The following is a 15962-nucleotide window of genomic DNA, read 5'->3' as shown; positions in this document are numbered from 1 at the left end:
GTGAAATGAACAGCTTGTCAAGTCAAATGTGTGATATCAACAAAATTTCACTGTGCCCTCTAATGTGGCATTAGCAACCCACGTGACCAACAGCTACATTGCTTTTGCCAGACTGTAAATTGCCAGTATTATTTAAAGGGTATCTTCAACTTATTTGCCCAGTTTTCATGTAATGCCAGTGTCGTTTTACAGACTTTAGACACAACTGCCATGAAATTAAGACAAAATTCAAATAAAACTTGCAATTTATTTATTGTAATCAAAGTTGTCACACAAAAACAATCTAATTCATGTCCAAACCAATTAGAGAAGCTCTGTGCAATAGTAATAGTAGTACTTAACTCTGCAGCAAATGTTATGTATTAACAACTGCTGATGCCATGTCACATCTTAAGTATTTATGTAATTTAACGTGGCTCACGGGGTACACATTGGTTAGAGATTACCGCTGATGATGACAATGGGCGGGGTTAGTTATGTCCGACCAAACGCACGGTTGCGGCGCGGTCACGAAAAAGAATCGAGCACACCTGTTCAGAAGCTGGCCTTGCCGCGCGGCATGTGATCATCCGGGTACTTGTGGGTATACCACATAACTGAAACCGAAGTCTCCCATTAGCTGCCGTTAATCTCCCAGTTTAGACGATATTTTCGGGGTTTTCGCTTAAAAACGGAGTTTGCTGGAGATTGTATCGAGAAAACATCGAAATCGATGGTGGAACATTTAAAAATAACTGCAGATGACGCGTAAGCAGAGGTAAGAAAGCACATTATGGAAACGTGACGGGGGACACGTTGCATAACGTTTAATTCTGGCCAATCACGTCGCTCCTTTCAGCCCTGCGTATTCCTGTGGGTGGAGATGTTGATAACGAGGACATCTTGCATGGCCGACTTAGGCTGGTGATGTAGTTTATGTACAGTGTTTAATATGTTAGTAAGGTCGAGAGAGCGTTGAATTTGTGCATACTAACCCCGTTTGTGGCAACAAAACGTAAGTATGTACGCGTTTGTACGTTTTGCTAACTACTAGCATATTTTATATGGCCTTCGCACAAGCGCTGTGTGTTAGCTCATCAAAACAATACATTTGAAACATCGTTTGATGCTGTTAATGTTCTGTTTTCGAACTTAATCATGTTGAATTATTCCATTTCAGCGTTGCTGCTAATTGAGAGAAGAGTTGCAGCCCTTTTCTGCGTCAGCTGCGGTTTCCACCTTTCTACACATGCATTCATTGCTGGTCAGTAGACCCAACGCTGTGGATAAATTCATGGAGCTAGGTTAAGGTCCGTCAAACCTTTATCGCCATCCAGGAACGCAGAGCAGCTTTAAAGCTACTTCGGCCTCGGATGTGTATTTGTGACTTTGTTTTTGCCACAGAACAACGTTAGAGGGCGTCGTTTGTTGTTTGTGGGAACTCCTTAATACCTTTTTCACCCCACTAGTGGTAAAAAAAATAAGGGCGGCGACATGGTGGTCAATACCATCCACTGGTTCAGGAAGGGACTACGGCTGCATGACAACCCGTCTCTGAAAGACTCTATCCAGGGATCGGACACCCTTCGTTGTATTTATATCCTAGACCCCTGGTTCGCTGGATCCTCCAATGTGGGCATCAACAGGTGGAGGTAAGATGGGTCACATGCTGCTTTAGCTTTTAAGTATGGGTATATAGGAGTGTTATGTGGGTTAAAGGTTTGTTCTTGGTATTCGTAGTTTAAACTTGAATCTAGATAACATGGACTTTGAGGCAAACATCTTCATTTACTTTATAAACCTAATCATAACAATTGGTCATTTAATCCTTAAGCGCCTGTCACAAAGTTCATATTATTTAGATTCTTAAGACCTGTGGAGAACTGCATCTCCACACAATATGGTGTGCTTTCAATTGTCAAAGGGTGTTTAGGTCAAACCTAATCCCTGGTTATAGTTGCTTAGTATCAAGACCTGTGGTATTTTTAGCAATCACCCAATCAAAACTTAATATTGTTTTAGATGTAACCTTTATCTTCACTAACTGCATACACTCTCTCTTCACTTCGTTGCTTACACTTGTTCAGCTGCTTTCTAACACAAATATCTACAAATATCAGACAATTGCATGGCTGCAACCTAATGCTTTTAGGCATATAGACAGGGTCAAGATGACTTGATAAAGTTTAAGTGACTCGTCAGAATGGGAAAGAAACATGATTTAAGTGCATTTTAATGTGGCGTGGTTGTCGAGACCAGATGGGCTGGTCTGAGTAGTTCAGAAAATACTGATCTACTGTGATTTTCCAGTACAGCTATCCTTAGTTACAGACAGTTGTTTGAAAAAGAGAAAATACCCAGTTAGAGTGAGTTGCGTAGATCAGCGGAGAATGACCACACTTGTGGGTATTGTAACAACAAGTCAGATAACCAGTCATTACACCCAAGGTATGTAGAAGAGCATTTCTGAACACACAACATGTCAAACCTTGAAGCAGATGGACTGTAACAACAAAAGACTTCAGCAGGTCTGAAGTTTTTAACACTAAGCTTAAAAATGAGAAACTCAAGCTACGCAAAGATTGGTGTAAACAACATAAAAGCATGAATTTATCCTGGAGAGTATTTTCTTCATACAGTTTGGATCCCTTAGTACCTGACCATTGTTTAAATGCCACAGCCTATCTCAGTATTGTTGCTGACCGTGTCAATCCTTTTATGACCACAGAGTGATCATCTTATGATGGCTGCTTCCACCAAGTGACAAAGCTCAGATGATCTCAAACTGGTTTCTTGAACATCACATGAGTTCACAGTACTCAGTTGCCATCCACATGTACTAGATCTCTATCCAGTAGAGCACCTTGGGGATGTGGTGGAATGGGAGATTTGCATGATGGATGTGGAGTTGCCCAGTCTGCAACAGTTGTGCGACGCTGTCATGTTAATATGGAACTCCCTCGGGAATGTTTCTAGCACCTTGTTTAAACTGGCACAAAATTAAGAAAGTTCTGAAGGCAAAGGGGGAGCCAACACAGTACTAGCAAGGTGTTACTCCACCACGTTTTGTAGAAGAGTTAAAGAGGAGAGAAGCAGGGCAAAGTGGCTCTCTAACATTAACTAACTAGCGTACTGTTTTATTAAAAAACGTTTGGTTTGTTTTCTGAAGCACTTATCTAATTCAGAATGGAGAATTATGTAATTGCACATCTTTCCATAGATGATGGGAATTTGATTGAACAAAAAAGTGCTCATTTTGATCAGGCAGACAAGTCGTTAAAATAGTAGTTTTAAAATATTTACATTCATTCTTTAGGGGGTGGTACTTTGCAGCTGTTTTTTAAGCATTGATTTGCTGCAATGTTATAATTTTATGCCTATTATTTGGTCCTCTTCCAACAGCAAAGGTACACGTAATTGGAAAATGAGTACAACATTGAGAGAGGACCATATTGTGTCATGGACAAAATATTGAATGTGTCCCCTTAAAGCATAAATCTGCCCGAATAGTTTCCCTTGTAAGGCTGGACATTAATCAAATTTTAATATTGATCACAATTTTAGCCCCAACCAATATTAAAAATTTGTGTTAATAGAATTCAGAACAAATAAAATGCTACCTAATGGGGATTTATATTTCAGCAGGAAATTTATTGTTGATTTCTGCTGTGCATCTCCAGGTGCTTTTTTTGCCACACTTTTTGAACCTCAGTGAGAGGATGACAGTCACACCACCATCATCATCATCATCTCAGTACAAGGGATAATAATCATAGCTTTAGTATAAGGACACATATCAGCAAATTCCTGGAGTGAAATTGCTGAAACTGTAGGAGTAGATGTGAGGGAATCTAGAATCTTAAAAAAAACATGATGAAAAACAGTAGGGGACCCAGGAGGTGAAAAGTCCCATCATTTTATCTGTCTCTACTGGCTAAAACACCAGTACACGCCCATATGACAATTAATACATAATGTACACGGCAACGTCCTCAGCCACTTACATAGGGCATATTGTAGGCTCTGCAAGGATCCCCTGCAGAAGTCTAAATCGAGCCTCAATCAGCACCTGCATGTGCCAGTCACACCTGTTTTCTGCACCATGCAGCTTGAAGTTTCCTGGGTGTTTTGTGGATGAGTAACACTGCATTAAGACAGACGTATGAATGAACTATAACATTATGATTAATGTTGTTGTTGTTGTTGTTTTTTTAAGCCTGCCGCTATTACTACATACTATTTTGAGTAAAATTTCAAAGTGTGGACATTACTGTTTCAAGACAAACTGCCAAGGCTGACATTTTCTCTACAAAATGCCTTTTGTAGACGAGTTGGAAAAGATGGTGCAGAAAGCTGCATCTGGCCAGAAGGAAAAAAACGCACAAACCTGGAAGAGTTGGCAAGATTTGTAGAAAATACTGGCAATAAGCAGATGCATGGGTACCAATGGCTACACCCTCACACCCGCAATAAAGAAGATGTATGTTGCACGACAAGACGCAAGAAGATGTATGTTGCACGACAAGACGCAAGAAGATGTATGTTGCACGACAAGACGCAAGAAGATGTATGTTGCACGACAAGACGCAAGAAGATGTATGTTGCACGACAAGACGCAAGAAGATGTATGTTGCACGACAAGACGCAAGAAGATGTATGTTGCACGACAAGACGCAAGAAGATGGCTGATCAGTTTGTTTCACTAACTCCTCTACACAGGGCATTTTGTAGAGGATATGTCAGCTGTGGCAGTTTGTCTTGAAACAACAGCTGTTTTCACCTTGAGCTGCTTTAGTGACCAAGATCTTGGCCAATTCCAACTAGTTGGTAATATTTTTTTCTTGTTTTATAGTATTTTTTTTTTCTTCCCAGAATCCTCAAATAATTTTCATCAGATTTAGTAATTTAAAAAATAATGATGATATTGTTGATGGTTAATTGTAAAAATCTACAAAACTTTATTCATTCTCTTTAAACCCACTCTTTGACATTACAGTTTCAGTTTGATAGTCAGTGGATCTTGGGGGAAGCTGCACACAGTGCATATGTTACAAAAAAGCAGTGAGTGAATTATTTTTGCTATATTTATTTATTGCAGATGTTCATATGTTACATTACATTACTAGTCACATGCTGCACCAGTGTCCAGCTCTTTTTGTCTTTAAAATCAGTTCACTGTGGTTAAAAAAATATTTATTACTTATTTATTTATTACTGAGCCTATGAGTGAGAGAGAGGGCTTTCACCATTTATATCCAAAGAAGGACATATAAAGGTTGCAGGCAGTAAGCTTGCTGCCCAGCCACTCTGACAAGCTATTTTTTCCTGCTTACTGACTCTGCTGTTCAACCCTGAATCAGGGGCTGCAAATCTGGGTCAGTATGTTGTTATGGTCATTACATCACCCATCCTCACTGCTTTGACCTATATTAAACACAAACACCCCTTTAGTCAGCTATACCATGTCATTTGTGTTATTACGTGCACACTATTTTTAGCTTATCCCATACGTCCATGTTCACAATGTTGCAAGCAACTATAACTGCTTAGTTTTACTACACACTGGTACACTGATTTAGATTGAATGGAATATGTTTGAGTTCTTATGGAAGTGCTCTCCCTGTCTTGTATTGTTTCAACATGAAAATGGAGACAAACTGGTCAGTAATTTGTGCTTTGTAGCTTGTGAGCCTTAATGGAAAAAATGATGGATTATTTATTTTCACTAAATGCTGAAGAAAACCCGTGTTTTAACCTTGGATACACTCTGTTACACAAAGCACTAAACTGAAAGGGAAAATTAGGCACAGAAAAAACTGGTTGTAAATAAAAGGTGATTATTGTGACCTCAGATTGGTCTGAATGGCTCAGAATGGGAGCTGGAGTGGTGAGACAGAGAAGCATACTAGGGTTAGTGGAGCAGAGGTTTACTGAGGGAAGCTGACCAGACAGAACAGAATTCAGAAAGTAGGGAGTTAAGCTGATCTGGGCAAGCAGTGCTAGAGTGTTAAGCTAAATCTAGTAGCAGAAAACTGCAGTGAGCAGGAAGATTTGCAAGGTAAATGGAAGACAGCACAATTTCTAATACTGCACACATGCACATATAGAGACACTAAACTGGAGCAGAACTTCACCAGCTGCACATTAGTCAGTTTTCAAGTCTCTTCAAGCTCAGCTCTGACACATCGTTGACTCCACTAACCATCAAACACACCCATTTCCACTGCCACAATACAGCAGACGCACACTGCAGCACAGAGAGAGGAGGGGAAGCCTCTCCAGAAGTGATTATAGGTCAGTGTGACCCAGAAAGGAATATCGAGGGAGTGTCAGAAGGGAAGACCAGTGTAACAATGGGAAATTAAGAAATACTGTAATCTGTGGGAGTATTATGATACATTACTTCCATAATGTATCATTACTTCATTACTTCCATACAGTTAAAGGGTTTTTAATTTGTAGAATTAGAAGATAAGAGAGCCTTTGTTAAAACTCTTGTGGATAATAACTCGAGTGTATTAAATGAGGATATGAAGGCATGAGAGTATTTGTCAGAAGCTATAGGTAGTGTGCTGATAACTTTTCTTTTTTTTTTAAATTTACTCTATCTGCTTGCCAAAGCCAAACTCTTTATTAGATCTTGAATTATATCATGAAATCCTAGTAATAAAGCAATTATTATTTTTAGGTTGTGGTTTAAGTGTCAGTTACTATACAAATGCCACTCAGATGTTAATGGAAGACCATGGACATGACTTAAGGATTTTCTTATTTTTTTAAATTATGTTAGATGTTTGTTGAATATGGTTGAATATGGTACTCTTTTGGGGGGGTGGGTGGGGGGGTTTTTGTTTTGCTGCTGGGTTTGTAGAGAAATTGTCGAGAAAATGTTTGTTTAAAGGCATAAGTCATGAATGCTCCTACAGTATACATGTTCTGCTTTTTTGCCAGTAATATTTACAGCAGTTTCACCAGAAGAGGGCTGCATGTTCACATTAATACACTGCAGTATCTATGTTGCTGAAAGAAACTGTCTGCTGTTTATTTATTGTGTTTTGTCCATATCTCATGATGTCATCAGTGATGTTCTAAAATTAGTTTTTTTTTCTGATGATTGTGGTACTGTAATGGAAATATGTTAGTTTTTTGTGTGTGTTTTCTATCCACAAATGCAAAATACTCAAGTTTTGGCAATCCAACATAATGCATTGTTGGACATGCAACAGTGCAACATGGTGCATTTGAACCTTTCCACTTTTAAAAACGTCTGGCACCGTATTGTCAAATATTTAGCTTTTTAGACCTTAGAACCTGCTAAGATAACCCAAAATGATAGCAGAAATTAGTGAAGGTGATCTCTGCCCTTGAAAAAATGGAAACTCTCATAGTCATCAGAAAACATCTATATTCAGGTATTAAAAGTCATGAGTGAGGGTACCAGAGAGCTTGTTGCATGTTGTTTTATGGGAGAAATGTTTAATCTACTAAAAAACTATTTCTATACTGAATTTATTAATTGTAGTCTATTACAACTTTTCCATTCCTTGTGCCTGTTATCAGTGGTCATATGAGACTGATACGGTTTTACTTAATTGATCAGTTGTAGCCAATTATTTGATCCTTCTGGGGTTTTTCTTTTAATTCTTTTGTTTGCTTTTTTTAATAAATAGGTTTTTGCTGCACTGTTTAGAAGACTTGGATGCCAGCCTGCGCAAACTCAACTCCCGCTTGTTTGTCATTAGAGGCCAGCCTACAGATGTCTTCCCTCGTCTGTTTAAGGTACGAGTTTTGGAGTAGAAGATGCAGTCCTGCACTTTACTTTTACTTCAAATAAACCTAATATAATGAAAGGGAGATATATATATATATATATATATATATATATATAGATAGATAGATAGATAGAGAGAGAGAGAGAGAGAGAGAGAGAGAGAGAGAGAGAGAGAGAGAGAGAGAGAGAGAGAGAGAGAGAGAGAGAGAGAGAGAGAGAGAGAGAGAGAGAGAGAGAGAGAGAGAGAGAGAGAGAGAGAGAGAGAGAGAGAGAGAGAGAGAGAGAGATATAGAGAGAGAGATATAGAGAGAGAGAGAGAGATATAGAGAGAGAGAGAGAGATATATATATATATATATATATATAGATAGATAGATAGATAGATAGATAGAGATATATATAGATAGATAGATAGAGATATATATAGATAGATAGATAGAGATATATATATATAGGTGCAAAATTGTGACTGCTGAACTTAAACAAAGGAGATCCAAAGTTATTACATGGATGTTCAGACTGAAAAATCTGATATTCCCAAATATCAATGTATATATATTTGTTAGAAAAACACATGTTTCTAGTTGTGTATGAAATGAACTGTATGCGATTTTAGGTCACCGTTTCATTTTGCTGTCAGTGACTTTCAAATGTTGCGTGCATTCAATAAAATGCAGCAGATGTGTAAACACTACTGTGTTTCTTTGTTACCTAGGAATGGCAGATAAACCGTTTATCTTATGAATATGACTCTGAGCCTTTTGGCAAGGAACGTGACGCTGCCATCCAAAAACTAGCCAATGAGGCTGGGGTGGAGGTCACGGTGCGGATTTCACACACCCTCTACAATCTGGACAAGTGAGTGACTGTATAGAGTAATTAAGCTGAAAGTCTCATAGTAATGAACCAGTTTTAAGGCAGATTGTGACCACCTACTCTCTCTGCAGGGACTGCCTTTTAATACATTTTTCTCTTTCATAGGATTATAGAACTTAATGGCAATCTGCCTCCACTCACCTACAAACGCTTCCAGGCTGTAATAAATCGAATGGATGCCGTCGAGATGCCAGCGGAGACGATCACATCTGAGGTTCTTAAAAACTGTGTCACACCAATCAGTGAAGACCATGATGAAAAGTTTGGGGTGCCCTCCCTTGAAGAGCTTGGTAAGTTTTTGTGTTTATGTACACGTTAATACATTGTTGCCTTTTCTATCATCCATCAGTGTCAGAGTTGGGGGCAAACTGCAGTTTTTAAGTTGAATATGGTACTTTTTCAGGTTTTGAGACAGAGGGTTTAACCACAGCAGTATGGCCTGGAGGAGAAACTGAAGCCCTCATGAGGCTTGAGCGGCATCTTGAGCGGAAGGTAAAAATACATCTTACTGAGAACAAAGTGAAAAACTAATTTAGAAACTTCCTCAGGCTTTATGTCTTAAAAAAAAGAAATGTCTTCCTTACATGTGCAGTGAATTGTTCAGTGTGTATACAGGTGTAAGAGAAATATGCACTTTAACTGGATGATCGCGATTTCTCAGATTTTTGACTACATTTCTTTATTGCTCTTAACATAGTACACCATGTGCATAGGGGTCAGTAATCCAGTTTGCTTTTTCTCTTTTTCCTCATATTACTTCCAGTATCAAACCAGCTGAGTTCCTCTTGCATTATTTTGCGCTTAATTATTATTAATTTTTTTTTTGTACTGAGCTACAACAAGAGTGTAATATCTGTCATTTGTCGTCATTAATGATCTTCAGTAGTGACTTTATTGAAGGTTAAGTATTGCTGTTGGAGACTCAGAAATGTCACATCTCATTTATTGTCAGTTATTCAGATGAAGCTGACTAACCTTTTTTTTTTTTTTTTTTTTTTTTTTTTTTAAACAGGCCTGGGTTGCAAACTTTGAGCGTCCACGTATGAACGCTAACTCTCTGCTGGCCAGTCCAACAGGCCTCAGCCCCTACCTGCGCTTTGGATGTCTCTCATGCCGGCTCTTCTACTTCAAACTTACTGATCTCTACAGAAAAGTACTAATACCATAGTATTAGTATTATATTTGTTGGGCTTAGAGGCTTTAGTGTCTGTTTTCAAATTTGTATTTTTTTTCTTTCATAAGCCTAAATCAGCTGTCCATCATCCCATCAGGTCAAGAAGAACCACACACCACCACTGTCCTTATACGGCCAGCTGCTGTGGAGAGAGTTCTTCTATACAACTGCCACCAACAACCCCTGCTTTGACAAGATGGATGGCAACCCCATTTGTGTCCAGATACCCTGGGACCGAAACCCAGAGGCACTGGCCAAGTGGGCAGAAGGACGAACGGGCTTTCCTTGGATAGATGCTATTATGACCCAGCTGAGACAGGAGGGGTGGATCCATCATTTGGCAAGGCACGGTGTTGCTTGTTTCCTCACCAGGGGAGACCTCTGGATCAGCTGGGAAGAAGGCATGAAGGTAAGAACAGAGAAAAGGGAACAAGTGCTTGCATCAGGCTAGATTTTCTAAAGCCCAAAAAAAAAAAAATTCTGAAGATGTACAGGAGTCAGGTTTATTCCCAGCCTTATTGAAGAACAATATCCTGAAAGGTTATTATAGATTTTTATGTCCAGTGAAGCCAAAATCATGTTTCCTGCACCAGATTTAAGTGCATATGAGTCACTCTGGTTATTATTCATTGTTTAAAAGTGCACTTAAATAAGAGTCAGAGTAAATTGGGTACCTTGCTGTTGTCTTCTTGCTCTCATTTGTTGTTGACCATTTTCTGTATGTTTGTTTGTTTGTTTGTTTGTTTGTTTGTTTGTTTGTTTGTTTGTTTGTTTGTTTGTTTTTTAAAACAGGTTTTTGAAGAGTTGCTTTTGGATGCAGACTGGAGTGTAAATGCTGGCAGCTGGATGTGGCTTTCTTGCAGTTCATTTTTCCAGCAGTTTTTTCACTGCTACTGCCCCGTCGGATTTGGACGACGCACCGACCCAAATGGCGACTATATACGGTCAGTGAGACATTTTATGATGTATCACATGAAAATAGAAACAATAGTGTGGCTATTTGTGTACCCCTACAGTCATTTCAAGTAACTAAGTACAATCTCATGGTTAACTTGTGGGGAGGGTTTTGTTTTTTGGGGTTTTTTTGTAGCCTCACATGGGAGGAATAATTAGTCTCGGTTGCATCGAGATTACAAAAGTGAACATTGAACTTTGTTTAGCACTTTATATAATTGTTAGTGTATTTGGGATAATGTGGCCTGTGTTGCACCACAGAAGTTCTCCTGAATATGAAATGTGATACAGTCATGTGGTGTAATTGGTAAACACTGATGAAAATTAGTCATGAGACAAAAAGAACTGACTTTGAGCCACAGTATTAACTGCATGTGTGCCAGCTAATGTAACATGAAATGCAGTACGTCCAGGAACTTAGACCAGTCTGTTACATTAGTATACATTACATTGTGTTAGGACTGGGCGATATATCGAGTTTTTAAATATCTCAATATATTTTTATGCGAGATATGAGATGTGACAATATCGTTTATATCGATATAGTCTATGTTACGTTATAACTATACTTGCGGAGCCGCAAGTCTCTCTTTCGTCCACTTTTGTCTCTACACAACGTTACTCTGCCTCGCATCTCCCCTTCACTGAACACAACTCCCCCATCGCTTCACCTGCAGGCAACGACAGGACGGACACGGCAGCTATCAAAGAGGAGCTGGTCGGTAAAAAGAAAACATTTGGAGATTACTATTTTAGTGCTGTCAGCGTGACGTTAACGCCATAACTGCATTAACGGGGCAAATCTCTGTTAACGAGTTACCGTGGATCGCCCCGTGCGTGGGGCTGGACGGCGTCAATGCGTTAACGAGCTAACCGTGCTAACGCGTTGACCCCTAAAATCCTTAAATTTTCTCAAAAATCGACAGTGCACCTTATGTATGAATTCTGGTTGTGTTTACTGACCGCGAACCGATTTTATGTGGTACACAGCGCTTTAGTACGACTTTGGTAAGCTACGAAGCTGCACTGCTTGATGGATTGTTGGAGCATTACGGCTACCGAGGAGCCTCGCGAGTAATGCCTACTCTGCTTCAACGTAATATTACCGTATTGTGCGTGTTTAAGGACCACAAATGGCACCTGTTCAGAGACACGGTTACAAAGAGGATTTCAAACTCCAGGCTGTCAGTCACGCAGTAGAACTTGGGAACAGAGCAGCTGCGAGATCTGTCTCTTTGTTATTATGCTCATCGTCTTTTAGTTTACATTTTGACTGCACAATTGTGAGCTTTTTGTTATGCGCACAAACAACATTGTTTTATTTTATTTATGGAGCATTATTATTTAATAAATGCTGATAATTTATTTCTGAGTAATTTTTCTTGTACATCTACGCTGTATGCTAATAAAAGTGCCTATGTGAGATTTGGGACACAGCTTTGACTAAGAGCTCTCTTTTTGTTCTTACTTTATGGCTTTAAAAAATATCGAGATATATATCGTATATCGCTATCTATCGAGATATGAATTTTGGGTCATATCGCCCAGTCCTACTTTGTGTCATCTTCGTCTGATTTTGTGTCTGCTTGCAGGCGTTATTTGCCGATATTGAGGGGTTTTCCAGCCAAATATATCTATGACCCTTGGAATGCCCCAGATGAAGTACAAAAGGCAGCCAAGTGCATCATAGGAGTCCACTACCCCAAACCCATGGTGAACCATGCTGAGGCCAGTTGCATCAACATTGAGAGAATGAAGCAGATTTACCAGCAGCTTTCCTGCTACAGAGGACTGGGTATGGATGCAAGCTAGATACTAATTAAATGTCATGGCATTATTTATTTTGCTAAGTGTACCTGTATTTATTCAGATAAACATTTTATCTGCTGTTTGTGAGGATGACTGATCTTGTCCTATGACTTTTTTTTCTCCTGATAAATGCACAGAACCTTATTATACCTTCATTAGGATGTATTAGGATAAATTCTAACTCATAAGTACAGGTGACTGCTGGAATCTCCATAATACTCCTACCATTGTATTAAATTACCTCTGCAACTCCACACACAGAGAATATGTTTGACACATGGTAACAGTTTGAACCCAGAAGTAGTAATAATAATATCAATAATAATATCCATCTAATTCATTTTCTTCCAATTATCCAATTTTCGCGAGTGGGCTGGAGCCTATCACCCTGGACACTCATCATCAGTCTGTTGCAGGGCTGCTAATAATAATAATAATAATAATAATAGTTGTTTTGGGTTTTGTTTTGTTTTTTTAATAAAATAAACCAATAGTTAATATTTTAACTATTTTAATTTGAAATGCTTTTGTTGTCTCACAGGTCTGCTGGCAACAGTTCCTGCCAATTCCAACTTTGGTGGAAATGGCACTAATCCCAGAGCAGTCAGCACAGTGACCAATGAAGGTCCAGGAGGGTCCTCTAAAGACCCCTCTGTGCAGGTGGGAATGTCTCAAACAGGTACGTATTGAATATTTATTTATAGTCACACCTACAACATTGAAAATCTTGATTTATTGCAAAATACAATTTCTGAGAGTCATCAGACTCACACTAAAATAAATACTCATGAGACTGCAGTGGTAGGAAGTGTAATGTCAAATATATGAATTCCCTACCTGTAGGCTTTTTTGATAACTGTTGAGAACTAGAAACTGAGGATTGGGCTTTATTACAGAGGACAGCTGAATTACTGTTGTTCTCAAGAAGCTACTGGAAACTGATAAAGAGCCCCGAGCTAAAATTGTGGACTGAAAAAATGAACATTTAGCATTTTTGTACATTTTGCGCATAGGCATATATGCGGTTTGTTTGCAAATTAATTGTATGTTATGTTTTTAAAACAGAAAGAGCACAGTCTGTGCAGAAGCGTCGTCATGAAGAGACTCCCCTTGAAAGCAGCTCTAAATCCTGGAAGCAGAGTAAATAGGGTGCTGAAGGCAGAACAAGGATTCCTCAGTCTGTCTGTATCATCTGGGTAGCATCCCCCCTGCATTGCCCCAAATAACGAACAGTAATAACTAAAAGTACCAACCATTGTAGAGCACGAAAGGGAGGGGGGAACTGGATTTATCTTCTATCTTTTGACTTTTAGTCTTAAAAACTCTTTAGTACGTGACATTCAAATTATCAGGACTTGGAACAGTCAGCTGTTAACATGACTCGATCGGACACATTATAGATCTCAGGAACAGATGAACAGTTAACAGAAGGAATCTGCAAAAGGGGTAAAGCAGCAAATACAGCTGAGTGTAAAATCTTCACATCAGGATGTTGTGAAGCTACCTATTGTCTTCCACTACAATATGTAACTGTACAAATGCTGAAACTAGTAGCCAGTGCGCTTTACCCCCTCCACACTCCACATTAATGATGTTAGGACATGATCAGGCTCTAATTGGAAGGTGAAACACAATCAGTGATTTTCAGACAGCCTGATCTGATGCTTCAGCTTCCACACTATATGTAAAAATGTCAGAATAAAAAACTATTCCCATTAGAGTGACAGAACCGTAGGAGTTTTTTTGTGTTCAGCTGACACTATCACTCACTTTTAGTAAACTGACTTAAAGTAAAATGACCTGGGCAAACTTTCTTTTTATTTTTAACAGCCCTCTGTATCTTTAGTATCATTATTACATCCATAAAATATTGATTGTAAATAAGGTTAGCACGTTGTTAAAGCAGGCCATACAAAAGGCGTCATACGTTTTGTAAATATTTCTTTTTAATTTCCAACTTTTGTATATTTGGTAACAGGATCTCAAAATTCCTTTGTAAATACAGCTACCAAAAAAAAACTCTGGGGGAAAAAAAAGTTCTCTGAAAATGTGCCCCCCCCCCTCTCCCATGTGATCATAAATATGTTATTTTTGTATCAATTACCACATTACAATTGTATTGAAATAAAGGATGAAATATTATTGCATTCTCATTTCTTATGTGCTGTAATACCTCAGATGTTTGTTCCTGTAACTCATTTCATGCAAATTTTATTCACTCTTTACTTCAGGTTGGAATATTGAAGAAGGCAGACACTTCCTCAAATTTGTTTCACAGCAGACATATTGACTTGATAAATTAAGCACTTGTGGCATTTTAACCACGATGATTCACTTCCAAGTGTCCCAGGGAACCGTATGGATAACGGCAACACCTCCCCTAAGAGGAATGAAGCTGTCATTAACACACCTGCTTTTCCTGCTGTGAAACTTCAGCTTGTCTATGAAATGTGTGGTTGGTGCCAAGTTGGAGTTCACCCACCAGTTAGATCCAATTTACATGGTGACAGATTAGCCAAAAGGCCCTTCCCTTTATTCACTGACCTACTGAATCTGCACTAAACTTGTCTGAAACCTACGAGTAAGAAATGATGTCAGGCCCTCCTTTACTGATAAAACAGGTACCTGCATTAAAACATTTAAGCAGAAGTTGTTCACTCAGCATCCTTTATGAAGTTTGTCCACCTTTAAACTCAGGCTGTAAACGTTGCAACAGACATTGTGAAAGGGTGAAACTAATTTCCCACGTGTGGGACTAATAAAGGTTATCTTATCTTATCCCAGCAGTTGTGTTTATTTAGAATACAGACCTATGAGGCTCATTTCTTCATTTTACAGGAAAATGGTTGATTTCTTGAAACGTATGCATACATTTATACAAGGCATATAAGCCAACACAGCCTGAAGACTTGAATAAGAAAGCTTAGTAGTCTTCAGGAATGGGTTTCCAGGCTTCTTGGAGGACATTTATTTATTGTTTGTTTAGGGTTTTTTTTTTTTGGTTGTTTTTGTTGTTGTTTTTTTTAAGGATGCACTGCACACCACGCCAAGTTTTCAGCTTGTAGCCATTTGGGAATCAATACACAACCCTAGTTTATCCCTGGAGTTGGATACCTTATTTTAAGCTTGATGATTGAGATGTCAGTGCTAAGTGGACAAAAAAACCGACCAAATTTCTTTGAAAATAGTCAGGTCCAAGGACTGTACGGAAAATGACTGAAAAGGTACCTATTGTCCAAAGAACCAACGAAAAACTGAAAGACATTTAGAACAGCTGGAGAACCATTGCTCCTTGGAAGCAAAATAAAAAGAAAGAAAAGGAGGCTCAAGACTTTTGCACACTACTGCAAAATATTTTATAGTCTTATAGTCTACATCTCTAAATGGAAAAATTGAACAA

At 38.7% G+C, this 15962-nt stretch overlaps 1 protein-coding gene across 3 annotated transcripts; it reads left to right on the top strand.

The window, feature by feature from the left end:
* Positions 1–516: 516 nt before the first annotated feature.
* cry1b (cryptochrome circadian regulator 1b) lies at positions 517–14704 on the top strand. 3 transcript variants are annotated; one of them, XM_063480056.1, is made up of 12 exons: positions 517–757; positions 1160–1631; positions 7650–7758; positions 8465–8607; positions 8731–8915; positions 9029–9117; positions 9638–9778; positions 9897–10208; positions 10592–10743; positions 12346–12548; positions 13104–13241; positions 13628–14704. In XM_063480056.1, exons 2-12 carry the CDS (start codon positions 1474–1476, stop codon positions 13708–13710), a joined length of 1713 nt encoding a protein of 570 aa, XP_063336126.1. In that variant the 5' UTR covers positions 517–757; positions 1160–1473; the 3' UTR covers positions 13711–14704. The 3 variants fall into 3 exon arrangements, with proteins under 3 accessions (XP_063336126.1, XP_063336124.1, XP_063336125.1); XM_063480054.1 differs by lacking the exon at positions 517–757 and adding an exon at positions 822–994; XM_063480055.1 differs by lacking the exon at positions 517–757 and adding an exon at positions 822–998.
* The last annotated feature ends 1258 nt before the right edge of the window (positions 14705–15962 follow it).

The sequence above is a fragment of the Pelmatolapia mariae genome, linkage group LG7 (genome assembly GCF_036321145.2).
Source record: "Pelmatolapia mariae isolate MD_Pm_ZW linkage group LG7, Pm_UMD_F_2, whole genome shotgun sequence".
Taxonomy (NCBI): Eukaryota; Metazoa; Chordata; class Actinopteri; order Cichliformes; family Cichlidae; genus Pelmatolapia; species Pelmatolapia mariae.
Note: the sequence above shows the minus strand (reverse complement) of the source record. Positions and strands in the feature narration are given on the sequence as shown.